Source organism: Alosa pseudoharengus, unplaced genomic scaffold, assembly GCF_046254945.1.
Source record: "Alosa pseudoharengus isolate Yale_2024_CS ecotype anadromous, Long Island Sound unplaced genomic scaffold, YU_APseudo_1.1 YU_APseudo_1.1_scf_10, whole genome shotgun sequence".
In the NCBI taxonomy this organism is placed as follows: Eukaryota; Metazoa; Chordata; class Actinopteri; order Clupeiformes; family Clupeidae; genus Alosa; species Alosa pseudoharengus.
The window spans coordinates 21687802-21709569 of NW_027468565.1; the positions used below are offsets into that span (position 1 = coordinate 21687802).

General features: G+C 41.6%; 1 protein-coding gene across 3 annotated transcripts; it reads right to left on the reverse strand.

Annotated features, from left to right (window-relative positions):
* Window positions 1–72: 72 nt before the first annotated feature.
* On the reverse strand, window positions 73–20421 carry LOC143103754 (uncharacterized). 3 transcript variants are annotated; one of them, XM_076267574.1, is made up of 10 exons: window positions 20331–20421; window positions 19781–19875; window positions 18918–19004; window positions 14241–14329; window positions 13747–13879; window positions 11487–11686; window positions 7498–7773; window positions 4209–4391; window positions 1355–1615; window positions 73–360 (listed from the first exon to the last, which is right to left on the reverse strand). In XM_076267574.1, exons 2-10 carry the CDS (start codon window positions 19837–19839, stop codon window positions 323–325), a joined length of 1326 nt encoding a protein of 441 aa, XP_076123689.1. In that variant the 5' UTR covers window positions 19840–19875; window positions 20331–20421; the 3' UTR covers window positions 73–322. The 3 variants fall into 3 exon arrangements, with proteins under 3 accessions (XP_076123689.1, XP_076123697.1, XP_076123682.1); XM_076267582.1 differs by having other exon boundaries at window positions 4251–4397; XM_076267567.1 differs by having other exon boundaries at window positions 4209–4397.
* Between the last annotated feature and the right edge of the window lie 1347 nt (window positions 20422–21768).

A 21768-nucleotide genomic window follows, 5' to 3' on the forward strand; every position in this document is an offset into this window, starting at 1 on the left:
AGCATTTTATACACAATGAATGTATGTGTGCAGTTTGTGATGTCTCAGTTTCACAAAAAGAACCGATTTTTTAACCAGAACCATTTTATTTAAAAAGAAATTTCATAATTTTTTCAACACAAGTCAGAAACATCTGAACATCATCTTACAGAACAAACAAAATATACAAAAATATGTCAGAGGAACAAACTGTAAACAAACAAACAAACGAACAAAAGAATCTTCCAGATTAAGATTGCTCGTTCCGGCTACAATGTCCTCAACAGCAATCCATTGGAGGTCAGAACGGGGGGTAGAGGGCAATGGAACGTTGGACAGATCCTTAATGTCGAGGCATGGGGGCGCGTTGAGGAGGGGGCCCTGGGGGGGTCAAACACACAAAGTTAGTTCAGAGCAAAGCAGTAGCCTATACTACAAAATAAGATCAAATCAGTGGTACACTGAGACTGAAGCGGGAGGGGTGTTCATAACAGCAGGGGCTTAAGTTTGTGCCAATTGCCTTGTTTGCATATAGCATTTTGTGCTTTGCATATTTTGTAGGCTTGAAAGTGAGCATTTTTGTTGTGCTTCATCAACTTATTAATGCATCTATTACTATGAGCATGGCATTCACACGTTTCATAGACTTGGATCACATTTTTCAATACACATTTTCATGCCATGACATTTTCTCTTAGTAAATGGTGTGCTGCAAGAGAAAAACACTTGGGAAACACTGCCTTACATAATTAAGGTAAGATGAGAAAGGAAAAAAAAAACTTTATTGCCCAGTAAATTGACATACAATGGACAACAGCCAGGCTCACTGCGGTAAAAGTGGATTGGGACAGCTCCAATTATTTTCACAATTCAACATATATGATGGGATATAAATAAATCAGTTAAATTGTTCCACTAGCGTTTAACTAGCATTGAGCTATCATCTGGAGTGACGCTCTGATTGATGATGGATTGAAGGATTCGTCACAGGGGACTGACAGTGAAATAAACAAATCACAGATGCGTAGTCTCTTCAATAGCTCATTGAATTGATCAAATTAATGCCAAATGAACCTGGACCTAATAGGACCTTATGCTGGCACACGTGGGTGCTCAGCATTCTCTGTGGGTGAACACCATTCTCAACAAATATTCATGTGCTTAATGTGCAGTGTTCAGCTACTCTTGCGGTGCAGCTAGGTGCACCGAGAAGGGAAAGATAACCCCCCCCCCCGCCCCAGATACACACATACCCACACACACACAGAAAGACAGACAACAAACAAACTCATACAAACACAGACACATAGCGCCACACAGAAACAGACATAGTCAGACGCGCGCACACAGACACGTGTGGTGAAAGCGGTCTTACCTGGGGAGGGCAGGAGACCTGCGCCTGGCGGGTGGTGAGTGATGAGGGAGGGCGGTGGGGCGCGAGGGCCGTGAGGTCCGGGCCCGTTCTGGGGCGGGGGCCCTCGACTCATGGGGGCTCCTCTGGGGGGGTGCGAGCTGTGGTGGCCCATGCGTGGGGGTGGGAAGCCCCGGGGACCGCGAGGACCAGGAGGCCGGTGGAGGGGCGCTGGAACACTGTCCATGGACAGGAGGGGAGGCGGCTTGCTTTTGGGGTACGTTCCTGACAAACACAAGAGAGACACAAGACGTTAAAAAGTGTCTCGGAGCGAACGCACACCTAGACAAATTCAAAGCACACGATGCAATGCCGAATGTCTGTTGAGTCCTGTTGGGTTGTTTTTGAGGGCAGAAAAAAGGCGCACTACGCAAACAGCAATGACTGGACACCATCAACTAGCCCGTGGGCTACATTTGGCTGCTAGCATAAAATGCAGAAGTGGGTGCAGATAAACAAAACGAACAAAGCACTGCTGGCTCACCATTTTCCACAGCACTCAGTAATTGCAGTGTGCAATATATCTACTTCTAATCAAGCTGTTTGATAAGTTAACCTATAACCATGCATAACAAGTTGCAAATGACACTATCAGCATTATCAGCTTTGGGTCTTTTTGTTGTGGAAAGATAAAAGACGCTGAGGAGAAATAAAAGGTGAAACTATTAGACAGACAGTCATACAGAGGAAAAACGCTAATCTCCATACGGGAATATGTGATGCTTTCGCTGTGTTTCTTGCAATATGTAGGCAAGCCAAACAGCCAATAGAGCAATTATTTTCTCGACGGCTGTCGCTATCACCTTAAACTAATCGATGATTCCGGACCTCTGTCACTGTAAACTAGTTGGTGGAGGTCCGTCAGTGTTGGTGGAGCAGCGCGTACCGCACAGACAGGAGCTACAGCTGCTCATCGACCGTCCAGATGTTAGCAGACGGTCTGACTGTCAGCTTGGTCTGTGGTCCCTTAAATAGGGCTGGTACATTACAGCAAATATCTTGATCATAATCACTTTGGTCAATATCCTGATTATTCAAACCGATTACTCAAGCACTATCAATTTCTAAACTTTAAAAATGTGCAAAGGGGTGCGCTGGATTTATATTTCAACACAAAAACACTGTTGCAAAACAGAATGTGGCAAAACAATATCACTTGTTGATTTCAAAATAAAATGAACCATGCACCATGAAACATGGCGATTTTAATAGAGGTGATTTTATATTTACACCATTTCACATTATCCCCATTTCAATTTACATATGATAATTTTATAAAAAATCTCCAGGCCTGAAAATGGAAAGTGTTAAAAGTGGACGTTTTCAGATTTCAATATTAGTGAGAATCCTGGACCCTGTTGAATCATGGAACTGTGTGGTTAAGAAACATCATAGAAGTGGTCAGTCTCTTCCAGCTAAATCCTTGTAAGCCGTGCATTCTATCCCAGCTGACCTGAGATCTTGTTGAAAAGTACGGTCACAAATATGTGATTAGAATGTTAGCGAACCGAGAGTTCCGCACTATGATGCAACAATTACCCTCAGAAATGTTTCCCATAGAGTCTAGACAAGAAAACGGATGGCCCTTTTCCACTATTAGTAAAACCACGGTTTCTGGGGTAGAGCCTTGGGCTTTTTCTATTTCCATGATTGAGGCTGGACCAGGGACGCGGCCCAGACGGCCTCAGGTCAGCCCTGGAGCAGGGCAGGGCAGAATTGGGGCTGAACCGAGGACTTTTGGAATGGAATACCACGCAACAATAAAACTTAGAAAAATGTAAAAACAAACCGGTAGCATTTAGATTAGATACAATTTGATTTGATTAGATTACATTAGAATTAACTTTATGGTCATTATGCAGAGTACAAGTACAAAGACAACGAAATGCAGTTTGCGCCTAACCAGAAGTGCAAAAAAGTAGAAAAGCGCAATGTGATATACAAAGTATAGACAGTTGATGCATAGACAGGACAAGATATATAGTGCAGTGTGAGCAGTAGTATACAGTTGGTTTACAGAAGGCCGTTTACAGTAATATCAATTAAATGTAAATATGTTTGTTTAGGGTTGCCTAGCAACTTAAGTGGCTTTGCTTATTTTGTTAAGAAAAACGATATACAGATATATAAAAACTTTGCAAAAGAATTAAGAATATAGCTTCTTACAATGTTATGATGTTTAAATGTCATAAATTTGACGTATGCTCGCGGTGTCGTGGCTAAGCACTGTTTAGAAGTTTCTAGCATAGTTAGCTAATGTCCCTGATTTTACAGCTCCTTATGGAAACAGAACACAGAGACCACCCAACGGTGTTTAAAACTGGGGAAAAGCCTTGGGCCAGCCCAAGTCCTTAAAGCAACACGAAAGCACTTTTCCTCTGTTGCACGCACGCTATTTGTTTATCCAGCACCGGCTTTGGAAATAACAATGTCAACAGACAAGGTAGAGTATGTTGCATGATTTTATGAAAGTATGATGTATTGCGACATCAGAAGCAAGTCAAATCTGTAGTTTCTTATGTCTCATTCCATCAAACGCGGTTATAGCCGATAGAGGGTTGCAAAGCAAATGCAGAAATGCCCTTCACCCTGTTACGAGTTGATGAACCACTGAAACGATTTTGGAAACATTATTTAAAGGTACAAAAAACTCCTTGGTGTTGCTTTAATGGAAAAGGGCCATGAATCTATAGATCGTTTGCGTAAAATTCTAGAAGGAGCCAGGAAAATAATTCACTCGTCAACAGGTTAAGAACCGGCCCACCAAGCACACAGCGGAGCTGTGGTTCTCCCCGGAGTCGCGGCTGGCCAGGCTTACCTGGCAAAGACATGATGGAACCTGGGGCTTGCCCCCCCATACCTGAAGGGGGAGGGGGTCCCGGTCGATCCCTCCCGGGGGGGCCCGCGATGGTCGGCGTGGGCAACAGGGGGGGAGGGGAGCCCATGCCTGTCGGCAGGCTGTTCCTGGAGGGTGCTGCTCCATCAGCCTCCTGAGCCGCAGCTGAGGCTAGGAACAAAACGTACCACCACCAGGGAAATACAACAGCAACTTAGCACCACTAATCACAAGCTTAAGGACATAATATAGGACATATTCATTATTTAAATTTTTGTACATTTATCGAACAGGTCCAATAATAAGAAAGGAGTGTAATAAAGTATGGAGAATTAGGGAAGACAATTCTAAGGGAAAAGAAAAAAAGAAGCACAGCATAAGATGGCATTCATTAGAAAATATCTCAGATTCCTTTAGAGCGGCCGTGTCAGACTCGTATTAGGCAGCGGCCCGGATTTGCTGGAATGAGACCTTGTGGGGGTCGTCATTATAATTTTTCTGCATGGGTATCAGATTGTTGTTTGATGATATACTGCTTTACTATAACCACGTATGAGCAAACAAGTACAAATCATGTACTGCGGTCATATACTGTTCTTTCTCTCTTGACCTTCCATGTCAGTTTTTTCAGCATCCTCCTTCCAGAGCTGCGAGAGCAACATCCCTCTGCTCAACAACCTGAACCGCTTCTTTGCTCGCTTTGAAGCACAAAACAGCACCTGCCCACAGAAGACCCATCCCCCTCTACATGAGCAGCCCCTGTGCCTCTCTGCCGACAGCGTGAAGAGGACACTTGCTGCTATCAACACCCGTAAGGCAACAGGTCCAGACAACATCCCTGGTCGTGCGCTGAAGGACTGCGCAGGGGAGCTTAAGGATGTCTTCACAGACATCTTTAACACTTCCCTGAAGCAAGCCATCGTCCCATCTTGTTTCAAAGCTGCCACCATCATACCTGTGCCGAAGAAAACTGCTCCATCCTGCTTCAATGACTACCGCCCTGTGGCACTGACACCCATCATCATGAAGTGCTTTGAGCGGCTTGTCATGTCACATATCAAATCCATTCTCCCCCCCACCCTGGACCCCTTCCAGTTTGCATACCGAGCCAAACGGTCTACAGAGGATGCAATCTGCTCTGCCCTCCACCCAGCCCTCACCCACCTGGAAAAAAGAGACTCATATGTGAGATTGCTGTTTATAGACTTCAGTTCTGCATTCAACACCATAATACCACAACAACTCATCTGCAAACTTGACAAACTGGGACTCAGTACCTACCTCTGCAACTGGCTACTGGACTTCCTCTGTCAGAGGCCTCAAGTAGTACGTGTTGGCAACAATACCTCAAGCAGCATCACACTGAGCACAGGGGCCCCCCAAGGCTGCGTGCTCAGTCCACTGCTCTTCACCCTGCTGACACATGACTGCACTGCAACCTACAGCAACAATCACATAGTGAAATTTGCTGACGACACAACTCTGGTGGGTCTCATCACCAAGGGCGACGAGACTCAATACAGGTTGGAGGTCGACCATCTGACCACGTGGTGCAGGGACAACAACCTCCTGCTGAACGTCAGCAAGACCAAAGAGATTGTTGTTGACTTCCGGAGAGGTCACACCCAACACCTGCCACTGACCATCGACGGTGCTGTGGTGGAGAGAGCGAGCAGCACCAAATTCCTGGGGGTGCACATCAGTGAAGACCTCTCCTGGACCACCAACACAGCATCACTGGCGAAGAGAGCTCAGCGCCGCCTGTACTTCCTGCGGAAACTCAGGCGAGCAAGTGCTCCACCAGCCATCATGACCACATTCTACCGAGGCACCATTGAGAGCATCCTCTCCAGCTGTATCGCTGTGTGGGGCGGAAGCTGCACTGAATACAACAGGAAAGCCCTGCAGCGCATAGTGAACACAGCTGGAAGGATTATTGGTGCTTCACTCCCCTCCCTGAAGGACATTTACACCACCCAACTCACCCGCAAGGCGACCAAAATTGTGAGTGATGCAAGTCACCCCGCTCACAATCTGTTTGATCTACTGCCCTCTGGGAAGAGGTACAGAAGCCTGCGCTCCCGCACTACCAGACTCACCAACAGCTTCATACACCAAGCTGTTAGGATGCTGAACTCTCTCCCTCCTCTCCCCCCTCCACCCTCAGCTACATAACATCCTGGACATTGGACCCACAATGGCCGCCTGCACCACTCCACTTGCACACTTGTACACTTTGCAACTTGTTGCTGTTGTCCTGAAAACACAACACTTCTGCTGCTCTTACATAACTTGCACCACTATGCCACTTTATTTCTTACTTAGGTCAAACAGAACTACCTCAGCCTCTTATTGGCCTGACTTTGCACTAGTATTTTATTTTATTGACTGTCTATGCACAATTTCAACCAAATTTTGCTGCTCTTATTTTTTCATTATATGTGCCCTCTTATTTACTTATTTACTTACTTTTTTGTTTACTTGAATGTTATGTTTGTCTGTGGACTTAAAATTGGTAAAATATGTCTTGTCTCCACCGTGGGATAGTGAGAAACGTAATTTCGATCTCTTTGTATGTCTGGAACATGTGAAGAAATTGACAATAAAGCTGACTTTGACTTTGACTTTGACTTTGACTTCCTAAGGATGTTTGTATTGCTAGGTTTAATCAATTTATCATATCATATATATATATATAGATATTGCTTATTACACATTGTTGAAAACAACTGGATGTGAATCAAATTTTTTTAATTTTTCCTTTTCTTCTCTTCCTACCCAAAACATCTGGCCCACGGGCCTTATGTTTGACACCCATACTTCAAAAAAAAAAAAGAAAAATCAAGAGTGTGTGCTGCCCTCTAGAGGTGAGCTGGTATCTTTACACTGAAACGACTCATTCAATAAAACTGCAGTGAGACTCTACATCATCAAAAAAAAAAGGATTTGGTCATGCGACACACCAATGTGAATGATGTTACCTAGACTATCTACCTGTCAAAACAGTTTTCACACAGACTCACACAGTAGATTCTGGGCAAGAGTGGTGTAGAGCGCATGTGTGTTTGTCTGTGTGTGTGAGAGTGTGTTGATGTGTATGTAGAGAAGAGGATGAGTAAGCTACAGCTTCAGTCTACAAACGGCTGATGTGCTCCCTCCCCTGAGAAAGCCTATGACTTTGCTACGAAAGTAGTTAGGCATTTTAAGGCTGAGAATAAGGACACATAGGTGTTAAAAGTTAAGAACCCGGGAGCAGCTGGTGACCCCTGACCTTGCAGGTGTTCCTGGCGGCTGTGCAGGAAGTGGCTAAGAGTGTCCAGCTCCTCTGGGTACAGGTGCACGCCCTCAGCCAGCAACAGGAGCAGGTGGCGCGTGGCGGCGGGCACCGCGTGGCGCTCCAGCTTGTCGCGCGCCAGGTAGTCGTCTGCCAGCTCGGCCGCGCGCACCGCCAGTTCGCCGGGATCGCGGACCGGCTTGCCGTCCCGCACGCGCCCGTACTCCACCATCACGAAGTCCAGGGCATGGTCCCGCGGCATGTTCCGGTGAACTGAGGGGATGGGGAAATGGAAGGATGTGGGAGATGGGCGGGGGGGGGGGGGTATAGGGAGAGGTCAGGAGATACAGAGAGAGACGTTAAGGACGACGGAGAAAAGAGCAGGGTGCGCCATCGCGACAATCACACCTTAGAGACCTTACGCACACAGAAATGACGCCATCTCAGGTCTCCGTTTAGGACTGCTTGCCGTTTTTATTGCGCTCATTCGAGTGTGACTGCACGTGTATTGCATGTAGGCTATCTGACCAATGGCTGTTAAGAGTCGGTTATTGCTGTTGGTATGGTAGGCTACAGGCTGGGAATTCAGCAGCTCAATTCCACTATGTGACTGCTGAACATGGGGAAAGGTGTTTAAATGCTTGTCGTGGGGTTTAAAATGGGTGCAGTTTGGCGTGGCAGGTGTGACGTAGTGACAAGGTCTTGTGATGTTTTTCTGGTGAGCTCTTTAATGGAGACATTTTAAAATGGTAGGGCATCAGTGGGGGCATCATTTAAGCTACATCAAAATAAGGACAGCAGCCCAAGTAGGTCAGAATCACGAGTATGCGTTTTTTTACGGGGAAAGGACAGTTACGTCAATACTTTATTTTAAACATTTCCATGGTCAACTTTAGAATATGGACACGCTTAAGAGATCATCTGATTATATATTCTCCAATCATATAGTGACACCTCAGAAAGAGTCCTAGATTATAACACAACTACACAAGAAAATCTTACATATTAAGGGAAAGAGACAGACATGTGAATAGAATCATCATCTCTAAAAGATTCATTTTGTTGCTCTAGACTCATCTGAGGTATTACCATAGAGAGAGCTGAAAACTACTTGACTAGCCTTTGAATGTATATGGTTGCAATTGCAATATGTATGTTTGGCAGTAGTAACAGTGTAAACATTATGACTTGGAAAAAATGTTCTCAGAAACTGGCACGTTTTTAAACCTGTGAAAAAAACATTAGGTGAAGGCTGCAAAGACAGTGACTAACTTATATTTGCTATTACACTGAGAAATAAAATAGTGGTGGGCACAGATAAATCATTACTATTAGTTTAGCGGCTAACCATATTTAATTATTAACAAACAGTTGGTTTTAACATTTGAGGTCAGAATTAAAAATGCTACATTTTGTGGCTTTAATTTATTGGCAGAAATGTCAATAACTATAGAACAACTTCTGAAAATGTATTTGTGTATTATGCATTTGTGTATTTTGTTTTGTGTATTTTCCTTAGTCAATTTTAGATGTCTGGTTGTAATTGGTGTTGTAATTTAAATGTTTTTTAAATGATGGGCTGCTAGGATGCTGTGGCATTTTTCTTTCTGTCCTGACATTATGACTCATCACAAGTGATCAGCACAAATTGTCAAAGTATAGTCCAATCCTCTTTTATTGAATGCAAATTTGCACAGAGACTGGTTTCCCAGTCAAATTCCGCTTTTTTTTTTTGACTGAACTAGTTTACTACCTCCACCAAGAAGTTTATGGAGTGTGCTTTGTCTTCCTGTAAGCAGGATTTTGCAAGAAAACCACCGATCTTATTTTCATGGAACTTGGTGTGTTTGGGCCAAGGAGTAAGCAGGACATTTTGGAGCAAGTTTAGCTTCACTTTTGTGATGCCCATTTTGGCTTGGCGGAGGCCTGTGTTCTCGATGTGCTCTTTTAGTTCTAATGCAAGTCCGACTGCATTTATTAACACTGATCAGAAAGATATGGTCCTGACAAATGTAAGTGTATGTGAAAACTCAATTCATCAAGTCCAAAATCAATCTTAAAAGTTTGCTTTAATTATTATTATTATTATTATTATTATTATTATTATTATACATAAGATACACTATAGACTAGGGGTGTAACGGTACACAGAAGTCACGGTTCGGTTCATACCTCGGTTCGGACATCACGGTTCGGTACGAGTTCGGTACAATGGAGGGAAAAGCAAAACAAAAATGCAGAAAGCATTTTTTTTTTTACATGTCTCAGGCTGTACCACCTAGTGTCATACAGTCTCTTCCCTGAGCCATCTGCAACAGCCTGAAGTGTGTAAGATGTAGGCTAAACAGTACAAAAAGTACCCAGACTCCATCTGTAACTTGTAAACAAAATAAGACAATCAGCTATAAAACTGAAAATAGGCCTACAGCATCTCTTATTTCTGAAAGTGCAAATTACATAGAAAAATGATTTTTAAAAATCCACTTAAGCAAGACCTTCAACATCTGTGTTTAGTTGTATATGGAAGGGTCTACAATTTGCCTCAATATTTTTTTTATTGTGTGTAAAGTAATAATCTAGCCTACTAACTGTGAAAATATCACACTATTTTGCCTTTTTTTAAAAAACGAAATGGCTCCTTTCATTTCATAAACAGACTACAACTAGAAGTCACGTGACTTTGCCCTTTGACGTTAACTCACCGTAGCATGGTTTGTTTATTAGCCTGGTTAGCGTTGTCACTTTATTTTACTGTCTATGCACTTAACACTACCAGAACCTCATGTGAGAAGTTACAAGTTACCCCAACATAAAGGTAATTACCACGCGATTTACATAGCTTTCTGTCATTACGAAATCATTTAATGTAAGCCATAGGTTTTGGCCCCATTTGTATCCAAAGGCTGCTGAAGCGCAGGGGAAGTTTTTTCCCCTCGTTTCAGTGATTGGTAGCCTACATCATCTGGGTGATGGCTTCGAATATGTGTAGCATTTTTTCCACTCACATACCCAACAACTGCTGAACAACGCCGACACACAGTTTCATCTTATCCACCACTCTTTCGCCTGTACTAACGTTACTGTAACTGAAGTTCTCAAACTTGCGATCTTAAAGAGACCAGCGGATCCTCTAACTCTTGTGGGTCTAACCTTAGTGCTGCTAATGACTGACGGACTCGACCGACGACCTGACAAAAAAAACATAGGCGCCAATCAGAGCTTCAGAGCTAAGGCGAGGCTACAGATTAGCGTTAGGTGTCGCTAAAGAACTCCCGTAACTCTCGCTACTTAACAGTAATTGCGCATGACATTAATTAATCCACACACGAGTTTTATGTATTTTTATACCGTGTATTCTCCGTGTAAATGCATGCACCGAACCGTGACGCCCGTACCGTTTCGGTTCAATACGAATACATGAACCGTTACACCCCTACTATAGACCTATTTTTCAAATATCACACGTTGCAATGCACATTGCTTTAAGCTTGCTCAAGATTATGTCAAAGTTGATCTTAAATTTGTATATCAGTCATTATAGAACAGGTTTTTTTAATGCCAGTTTAAATATATTTAAATGTAATTTTTTTTCTGATCTTATTTTCTTGGCTGAGTTACTACATAGTAAAACATTTAGATAAAAAGGGACAAAGGAACCATAAAAAAAAGGTTTGAAATGATTTTTTGTTTCACTTAATGGTACACATACAACAAGCACCACAAAGATGCTTGCCTCAATGGTCAGTGAGCTGTTTAAGAAATTGCACTATAAATTCAGTGACTTATTTATAAAATTTGCCACTTTCTTTTTATATATTAGTTTAACTTATGCCAGACCCATCACGACAATGATGGCATATCAGTGCCCACCACTAAGTCTATTTTGACTGTCTTTTAACCACCAAATATACATGAAACAGTTTTAAACTGCCTTTGTTTAGTTGGCAGGGGATGTAGGGGTGGTGGAAGGGGGGCAAGGGACTTACTTTTGAGGGATTCTGAAAATATGATAACTGTGCACGAGGACAGAGTTACGTTAGTCTGCTCGACGAGAATACATAAAGGGGAGCCGTCGGAGCGGATGTCCTGCAGGGCCCGGGTGAGACCCGACTCCGCCTGGAGGCAAATCATTTCCACTGAGAGGCCACGCTCTTGCAAGCTCTGGCCTAGCGATTTCGCATAGTCCCTTTGAAAGAAGAAGAAGAAGAGCTGGTTATTGACCTCTGCATAAGCCAGGCCAACGGCTGAGCAGACAGGTTGGGGGGCTTGTTTTATAGAAAGAGAGAAGAGAGAGATAAAGAGATAGAGAGAGAGGATGAGAAAGAGAAGAGAGATAGAGATAGATAGACAGATATAGAGAGAGATAGATATATATATAGATAGATAGAGATAGATAGATAGATAGAGAAAGATAGAGAGAGAGAGAGAGAGAGAGAGAGAGAGAGAGAAAATGGACTTTAAAAGCTGGTTTCTTAGACAGGGAGAAAGTGTAGTTCTGTGAGAATTGCACAAAATCTCTTTTGCAAACTTGAAATAAAGTATATGACTCATTCCGTGTCCAAAAAGCCAAAACAAGAAAATAACACTACACTTCCCATCTAATAAACAAAGTTATTAATCACATTTATATTAGAAAACAGTTAATACTGTGTGTTCTGTGGAACAATTTTAAATGTTGTGCATGACTTCATGGCAGATGTTAAACCTCATGACATTCATAAACCTCATAATATTTAAGGCAATTACACCAATACATCTAAAAGTTATAGATATTAGTGTAATCACTTAAATCTCTAAATTAAGTACACCTTCATCTCATACAAAACAATTCAATTTTCAACAATGATAATAAAAAAAACACTACAAATTATATTTATGTTTTGTTTTTTTGCCTTAAAATTAGGCTTCCTTTGAGGCACTGTGTGTAAAACTGTTAATCTCATCTCAGACTAAACAATGATCAGTACACTTATAACTGAGAGATTTTGAACAATGTTATTTTATCTAATCCAGCTCATTTTCATGCTGGCATCATTGTTTGGAAGAGATGTACCGGTATTCATTAATTATGGGTCAGGGGAGAAAAAGTAAAGGTGACTGTTTGATGTATTCATTTTCTTTCTGCTGTGATCTACTGGACTGTGTGTAATGTAATACATTTGCAAAGTAATTCTTTTGGTTTTAGCTACAACATACTGTTTCCAAGACGGTTAAATGTGTGAGAATTTAGATTCAGCAAATAAATCACCACTGGGAACATTGGCAAGAAAAGGTTTGAATAGATGCATTTGATATGTTAAGCTAACGGTGCTCTTGACTGAACAAAGGACCTCAGCAGAGAGGGTTTTTTTTTTTTACAGTGAAGACTTTTTGCGAGCTAAAGGTTTTTTGAAGACAGTTACAATTTTTCTGGGAGTGAATTCAGTGAGGTTAGGGACGTGGAAAATAATATATATATCTTGTATATATGAATGTTTTTGTTGTTTGAATGCATTTGCCTGAAAGTAGGTTTTTTTTGTCCAGTTACTTATTGATTAATGATTTTTGATGTGCCTTGGGTGCATTTTTCAGTCAAACCTCCTTGACAATTAACTGTTTGGGAATCAACAGAGGGGGAAAAAGACTGCAATAACTTTCTTTTGATGCAGAGGAACCTGGACCTGGGAAAGGACAATGGTAAATACACAGTGCAAATACTTTTTAAAGTTATTTTTGTTAGCATTTAGAAATGTTCAGTCATCCTCAGTCCTAAAAATGGTCATACAAAAACTAACACAAACACATCCTCACAAAACAAACACACAAAGCCAGTCATCTCCTTAATATGTTATTCGCCTTATTCACGCAGCGGCCACTGTCAACCAAAAAGAAGCTACAGGGCACACAAACCATAGTGTTCTATGCATTCGCCAGTAGGTGGCAAAAACACATTAAAGATATAGGCTGTGTCTCAAACCTCCGACTTGCACACTTCAAATGCTTAGTTTAAGTATATAATGCAGATATTGGGACAATACTAACCATCGAAAAGTGGACACTACAGCGCTCAGTGCACATCTGCAGTGTACTGAGCGAAGTATGCGGTTTGTGAGACAGCCATAGTCAGTGTACCCCCTTAGCCTCCTTCTGGTTTACACAATGGCCGCCGCGCGAATAACGTGAATGATGTATATAGTGTAGCCATCTACTCAATATCATTAAGCTCCATCCCCTCCCGCTGCAGCACCTTGCAGACAGGCTACTCACGGGTTCTGTGTGTTCACGGCCAGCACCACACAGTCGGCAGACCTCTTGCCACTGCCACCTTCCAGGACCTTGTAAAACCACCTGTAGAGGGCATGGCGCTTCTCCCCAGGATGGTATCTCTTAGGTGAGGGAGCTGTGAGACCAAAGAGCAAAGGCAACATTTTATACAAACCTGCTGCATCAAAATAACCTCACTTGTGACTTGTGTAATAGCAGAATGACTTTCTTTTATATTTGATAAAATTCCTTTATGTTTAGATAAAGCCTGGCAGACACTAATCTTTCTCAGTCTTGAGCAAAACTCAGAAATCCAACCCTATTGGTCCGTAACTTTAACGTTGATTGTTACATCTTCTAATCATTGTGAGTCTGCTAAAAAGTTTGTCTAGTCTGACTGAATTGGGACTCGCTTAATTGGGACTAGTGTCAACATGGCTTAAATCCTCAGGGTGATGTCAGCAGCAATGTGCAAAAAATGTTGATAAATGTCTCACCACTCTGTGCATGTTGTTCATAGCCCTCATAATCAGGATCTGCAGAGTAGTCAGCCTCTTGATTCACCTCGTCATACCTTGGCTCAAAGCTGGCACACAAATGAACAGTAAGCATCAGTCTACTAGTCTACTAGTACAATGTGGACTGACAAGTCTGAACATGAATAAATAATGCCAACAATATAGACGGAGGATACCATTACCAGTATTCAAGTCTCTCCAAGTCTCAACAGAAAACATTAATTCCGTAGCTTTCATCCACAATACCTATAGATTATAAGGACTAGGACAATCATATTGGGATGCCTGCGATTATACCCACAGGAACGACATCCAATTTTAACACCATAGGTATTCGGATAGAGTTGGTCCCCCTTTTGCAGCCATATCATTCAGAAGAGTAATTGTGAAGTCAGGCGTTGATGTTGGACAATCTCTCTTGTAGTTCATCCCAAAGGTTATACAAAGGTTAGATGCTGTGTATGTGTGTCTTCATGGAACTTGTTTTTTGCACTTGGGTAGTCATGTTATAACTGAGCTGTTCTGAAAGTTGGCAGCATATAATTGTCCAATGTTTCTTAGCATACTGAAGTAGAGGTCAGCCGATATTTGCCATTTTTTAATTAATCGGCACCGGCCGATGTCCGAGTATATTAGACCGATTAACAGTCAAGCGCATCTGCGGACAGCCCAGCATTGTTGTTGCTGTAAACCACACTAAATTACTGTCAGACCCCAGCCGGAACTGTTGAAAGAGTAGGCTACATTATTCCTGGGAGAAAACAGATTACATTTTTATCTTTCAAAGCCCTAAATATTTAATTGGTTAGCAATACAATGTTTCTGTTTATAGAGAAAGAAAACGCAAAAACAACCATTGCTATTTGGACATGCTATTGATAGTGAGCCTTCAACCAGCTGTAGCTTAGAGGTAGAGATAGGGTTGGGCACCGAAACCCGGTTCTGATATGTACAGTGGGGAGAATAAGTATTTGAACCCATGCTTTTGCCAATTGATCTTAATGCCTAAATTAGAAAAATGAGTAAAAATCCAACCTTTAAGAACACCAATTTTAGTGAATGAAGAATGTATCGTAAATACTGTAAATAAATGTCCTTCCTTAAAATACAGGGGTAATAAGTATTTCACTCCTATGTTATTATTAGCTGGTTTGATGTTTATTGAGTTCAATGCAAATCGAACCAGCTAATAGGCTAACTGAAAAATACACCATGCCAATCTCTAGGTATGGTGAAGGGTATGTGGTGATGTAAGGATATTTTAATTCCAAAGGCCAAGGGAACTTTATCAGGATGCATAGTATCCTGGATCCATAAAATTAGTGGCCTTTCAAAATAAAAAAATCTGCCTGCCTCTATAGGAATTTAACATAGGGGTCGAATACTGTATTTTAAGGAAGAACATTTCCTTTGTACCTCTATATTTTAAGGAAGAACATTTATTTATTTACGATACATTCTTCATTCACTAAAATTGGTGTTCGGGTTGGATTTTTAATAAAAAAATTTAATTAAGGCATTAAGATAAATTTCTAACAGATTATTTTATATTCCTCTTTTTAGTCAACTTTAGCATGGGTTCAAATACTTATTCTCCCCACTGTAACTGGCGCCAAAGACATTGAATAACAACGTGAATTTCGGTGCCTCATTTTGATGAATCAAAATCTCGTAAAAAAAAAGAAAAGTATATCTATATGCGCCATCTGTAACATCTTGCTCTGATAGCACCACGTTCTATACAGTTAGCTAACATTAACACTTCAAGATATAAGCTGTGCACCACATAGGCTAGTGGACCTTGTTTGACAGCTCGCGTGAGCCCATGCCACTGCCAAGTAGCCTACTGTAAAGCAATTATCACAAGCTCTTGTCGAAATCTAGCAAATACCTACACACAAGCAAAAGGTTATGAAATGGCATATGCATGAGCCCAATATAGTATCACAATAAATTTGAAGCTCATGCTAAAAGTTTGCTTGTAAAAACATAAATATGTAGACTGCTGCTGCTGCATTGATATTCCTGGCTGTCAAAGAAGTTACGGAACCATCACCACACATTATCGCTAATTAAGCTGCTCTGACAGGAGGTCGCATTTGGAAACACACACACATTGAATAAACGTGAAAGCTGACTCCATAGGTTAGGCTACTTCCAATTGCTGTTGTCCATGACCTGGCAGTTCCAAGGCAAGCCGTTTTAACATTTAAAGATATGGCAAGCCATCTGCACTGGATAAACTTGAAAGTAGAAGAAAGATTGATTAGGCTACATGCCACTGTCTGTGTGCAAGGCAGAGCAGATGTCTTTATGAGTGTAAAGTTGTTGTTGGCTAAACTAAAATATAATTATAGGGATAATTGTTGTTTTCATCATTGTCACCCCCCACTGTGGTCGTTTACTTTCATTCCAACTCTCAGCTTATTATCGTCTCAGCCTAATTTTTGGCCAGGAAAAACCCAGTAACTTTTTACGGATTTAGACTGGGATGTAATTGGGGGCCAAGCAGCGAAGCTGCGAAGGCACCCATTGAGTTACTAGCTTTTCCTATTATTATTATTACACATCTGCCATTGGAGTCTATGGCAGCCCATAGAACGCCTGGCTAAAAAGTGCAGATTTTTTGGCAGAAAGTTTCGGGACACTCCACTGACCACTCACACTCATTTACGGACCTCTAAACCCAGCTGTCTAGCGCCACCAACAGGTCAAAGTTTGGCCGAAAGTTGATAAGCTGGGTTGAAAGGTATTTGCAAGTCATTATTATTATGAAATTTAGCACCCTGATTCAGGACCGTCCCATGATCACTCTCACCAATTTACAGAACTCTATGCCGAACACTCTAGCGCCACCAATGGGTCGAATCTGGACTCACATTCACGCATGTAACAATTGAACGGTGTGTTCGATTTTCACAAATCATGCACCGTTGGAATCCCTGGACTGACTTGAGTTGAATGACCCCTACTACGTCACTTTCGGCCATACTGGACCTCCGCCATATTGGATTTAGTCCAAACTCTACGAAAAGGTTCAGCGGTTACAAATTTCATCCGATTTTCACGAAACTTGTTGGAGATGATCTTCTGCCCGAGCCGCACAAACGATACTGGTCAGATTTTTCAATTTCATTTTTATTTGCCCGTGACAGCCAATCAAATATGGTGATGAAGCCGCCATACAGGAAGTGGACAAACATCTAGGTGACGCTTTGAGTTAACATAACAAGACTTGATACCATTAGTCAGGACACTGTCCCAATCCCTCACAGCAATTTTCATGCATATACATTGAACACTCTAGCGCCACCACCAGTTCAAAGCTGGACATGCGTTCATGTGCGTGATCCTTGACTCTTTTGTCTGATTTTCACAATTGAGGTAGCGTCTGAATCCTTGAACAATCTCGAGTTCATCGACCCCTATCCCGTCACTTTCCGCCATATTGGACCTCCGCCATATTGGATTTAGTCCAAACTCTACGAAAAGTTTCAGCGGTTACAAATTTCATCCGATTTTCACAGAACTTGGCGGGGATGATCTTCAGACCGAGCCGCACAAACGATACTTGTCAGATTTTTTATTTTCAAGTTTGTTTGCCTGTGACAGCCAATTACACATGGCGACGATGCCGCCTAACAGGAAATGGGCTAACATCTCGGCTACTCTTTAATGTATGAAGTCCAAACGTGGTACAGGGACTTGGTATCTGATTGTGAGGACGCCCTAGGAAATTGGCGTCATTTGGCCTCTATAGGGGGCGCTGCAATACAGGAAGTGAGCTTGTATCTCAGCAACGCTTTGATGTACGAAGTCCAAATTTGGTATAGAGACTTGGTATCTGATTGTGAGGACACAGTAGGAAATTGACATCATTTGGCCTCTATAGGGGGCGCTGCAATACAGGAAGTGAGCTTGTATCTCAGCAACGCTTTGATGTACGAAGTCCAAATTTGGTATAGAGACTTGGTATCTGATTGTGAGGACACAGTAGGAAATTGGCATCATTTGGCCTCTATAGGGGGCGCTGTAATACATGAAGTGGGCTCAAATCTCAGCAACGCTTCGTTGTATGAAGTCCAAACGTGATACATGGGCATATTATCTGATTGTGAGGACATGCAAGGAAAGTGGTCTCATTTGGCCTCTAGGGGTGTTGCAATAAAGAAAATGAGCTCACATCTCAGCAACACTTTGGTGTATGAAGTCCAAACTTGGTAGACGGACATGGGAGCTGATTGTAAGAACGCACAAGGACATTGGTGTAATTTGGCCTCTAGGGGCGCTGTAACAAAGTAAATGAGCTTATTTCTCAGCCGTTCTTTATCCAAACTTGCTGTGAGTGGTTGCTCATGCCATGGCAACGCCATTCCTGCTATAGCGCACTGCTTGGCCCCCGCATTGCTGCTTGCAGCTATATTTGAAAGTAGTGTTGCAGGGTGTATCGATACTAGAAAGGTATCACAATGCCTTCACGCAAAAAACTTTTTTTTTTTTTTTTTAAATTGGTATCGTGGCAACACTAATTGAAGGTACTATGGGTGTAATGGAAGGTGTCCTAATATTTTTGTCCTTATAGTCTATATACTGTTTACTATGATGTTGGTGCTGTTAGCCCCTTGTTTCTATCAGTTCTGCCCAGGAACACATTACCCTTCTCTTTCTTTCGGTTCCTCTCCTCTGTCCTCTCTGAGTGGATATGGTGCCCGTCTATAGGACCGGGGTACTGCACCTACTTTGCTGCAGAAGAGAACACAAACCAATAGGGTCATAGGATTACACTCTAGCTATAATTATACCTCCACTAAACTGCCCAACTACTTGGCAAGCCACCTTAACATGCAAAGGTGTGCACTTGAGTAGCCTACTTGAGCTCAGAGAGTATGACAGAAGCTGTGGTGTAAAACATTTGTTTAGAAAGGCAAAGGCCAGCTTGGCCCACATTCCCTAGCAAATCATACATGTCTGTTCTTCGATAGTCATAAAATGGAAACTGCAAAGCTCGGCATGTTAGTTGGCATTAGTTTTCCCCCACGGGAATGTAACGTAACGTTGACGTTAGAACATCAACAAGCAACTATCATCGTAGGTTTATACTACTGTTGTTTGCCATAATGAAAGCTTTGACGTTAGAAAAACACGAACCAATAAACACTGGACTACTTACACAACCTGATGGTACAAACGAAATGTAATCAGTTGAAATAGATGAGACGTTATTTGCTTGTTAACTGCTCAATACAGTTACCATAACATTACTCTATGGATAGTTAGCTTGGTAACGTTAGGCTACCTTTACCGTACAGGTTAACGTTAGCTTCTTCGAATTATTGATGGGTAACGTTAGACCAAATGAAACATCTTTATACACTAACGTTAGCTAAACAAGATCAAACATTACAAAGTTAACAGTAATGCCAACGTTTAACGTTACAATTATGATAAATCAATGAGTGTAACGTTAGTGTGGCTAGTATCGACAGAGGGATATCATTAGCCTGCTAGCTGCTACTCACCCGCCATTGGGGCTTGGTGGAGGTCGCCTTCCACCCGCCACCTTTGCCCACGACGCCATTGTTAGACAATGTACTCTTCAGTTCACGATGATTTCCTAGACATGGACAACTTAAATGTAATGTAGAACCTTGTATTCGATACTCGAGAATATATGAAAGCCCATTTATATATCGTGTGTGCTAACCACAGAATATGCTAAGATAGCTAAAAAAAACCGAGCCAGCAAGCTAACCACAGCTCAGCTTCAAGCGAACAACCTATGGCTGATTTAGATGCGCCCTTCAAATTAATGTTTGGAACACACAGTTAAATTGTTATACTATCGAGTGAGAGACGCTATTACATTTTATTTTGGGGGTAGCATTCACGGTCATGATCAATAATAAAGTTAGCTAGTTTGTTACTCTCAGACAGCTAACTTAGCTAACGTTAAACGTTACCACAGGGGCAAGAATTCAACAGTGTTGCAACTCAAGATAACAATTTTCATTGCAACAATGCGTAAAATATTCCACAATAGCGAGAGATTTTGGGGTAATCACCGCTTACCTATAATATTCCAAAACAAGATGCAATTATTTTTGAAATTATTGTTAACTGTAAACACAGCCAACTTTGTACCGCTCGTACAAAAAAATGGTGGTCTTCTTCTCTTGTGACTAGTTAGTTCTAGATGGTTAACGTTGATGTATCTCAAAGGGACACTGCCATCTTACGTTTGGGAGAATAACTTCACCTTGTGGAAAAACCCAAACCTGAGGCAAATTCTGTACATTTCTCAAAAAGGTAGGCATTTCACAGATACAAAAGAGGCCCATGCCCTTTAAAAAACTTGTCTTGTAGTTTCCCCCACTTAAATATATTCCATGACGGTGGGCTGTTGCTTTAGGCTACTCTTCAAACAATAGGCTTCCTCTACCTATACATCTTCCTAATCTGACTACCATGCCCACACAGGGGCACAACATTTTGGGTGTTTTATTCAACTATTTTGTACATCTGTCGTGTTCCTGGTCAAAAATGACTGGGCATTAGAAATTAATGGGTATAAAATTAAGTCTAGGCACTGGCACATACCTATTGAGCTATTGATTCCCCCACTGAGCTATGAACTCAGGTCAATGAGGCCTGAAGGCCATACATAGCAAATGGAGGTTCTAAATGTGCAATATTCCAAAGATTTTAAATTGAAGTTCTAGTACAAAATTATATTGTAATATATATATATATATATATATATATATATTACATACATTTGAATGTATTTCCTCAGCATATTAGGTCATATTATAGATTATTATGGCAATTATTTGAACAGTGAAAACACTAATAAAAGAGTTTTTGAACTTTAATGTCACTAATGCTGATTATTCCATGATTCATTTGAATTTAAATATTTAAAATACCTTCACAGCAAAAATTATATATGCAATTAATTTAGATTAATTAATCACAGAGTATGTAATTAATTAGATTTTTTTTTTTAATCGATTGACAGCCCTAATTTTTATTGTTGTAATATTGAATGATTTCATGAATAAAGCGTTGAAAAATTGTACGCACAGTGCGTACAGGATTACGGCTGGCGGCGCCACTGACAAAGGCCACAGTAGCCTGTGAACCTCTGATTTTTAAAGGGGAATCACGGCCAACGCAGGGGGCAACTCTTCTCTTCTATTTCCCTTCCAAATTACTTTTTATTGTCTGAAGACATCGATCGCAAGAATCTAACATTCTAAGCAACAGCAAAGCAACTTAAGCTAACCAAAGTGCAGTCGGTTCTCCCGCCATGGTTTTGGAAATCACACACCTGCTGCATCTGAAGGCCCACGCATAATAAGGCCTACCCTAGCGTTCATGGGCTTCGGAAAAACCTTTCTCCGAGTGAAAACATCCTCATTCCGCGTCATTCACGTCACTTAATGTGTGAGTCAGAGGTCGGAAACTGGGGCTAGATTTTGCTAACAGAGTTAGGGGCTCGTCATCA

Excerpts from the sequence above, each read along its gene's own strand:
- LOC143103754 (XM_076267567.1), bottom strand. The coding sequence starts at position 19,839 with ATGGCGTCGTGGGCAAAGGTGGCGGGTGGAAGGCGACCTCCACCAAGC. Across the intron at positions 4,398-7,497 it reads CCGCCAGGAACACCTGCAAG|CCTCAGCTGCGGCTCAGGAG; the intron begins GTCAGGGGTCAC and ends TTTTGTTCCTAG. Across the intron at positions 361-1,354 it reads AGGTCTCCTGCCCTCCCCAG|GGCCCCCTCCTCAACGCGCC; the intron begins GTAAGACCGCTT and ends TGACCCCCCCAG.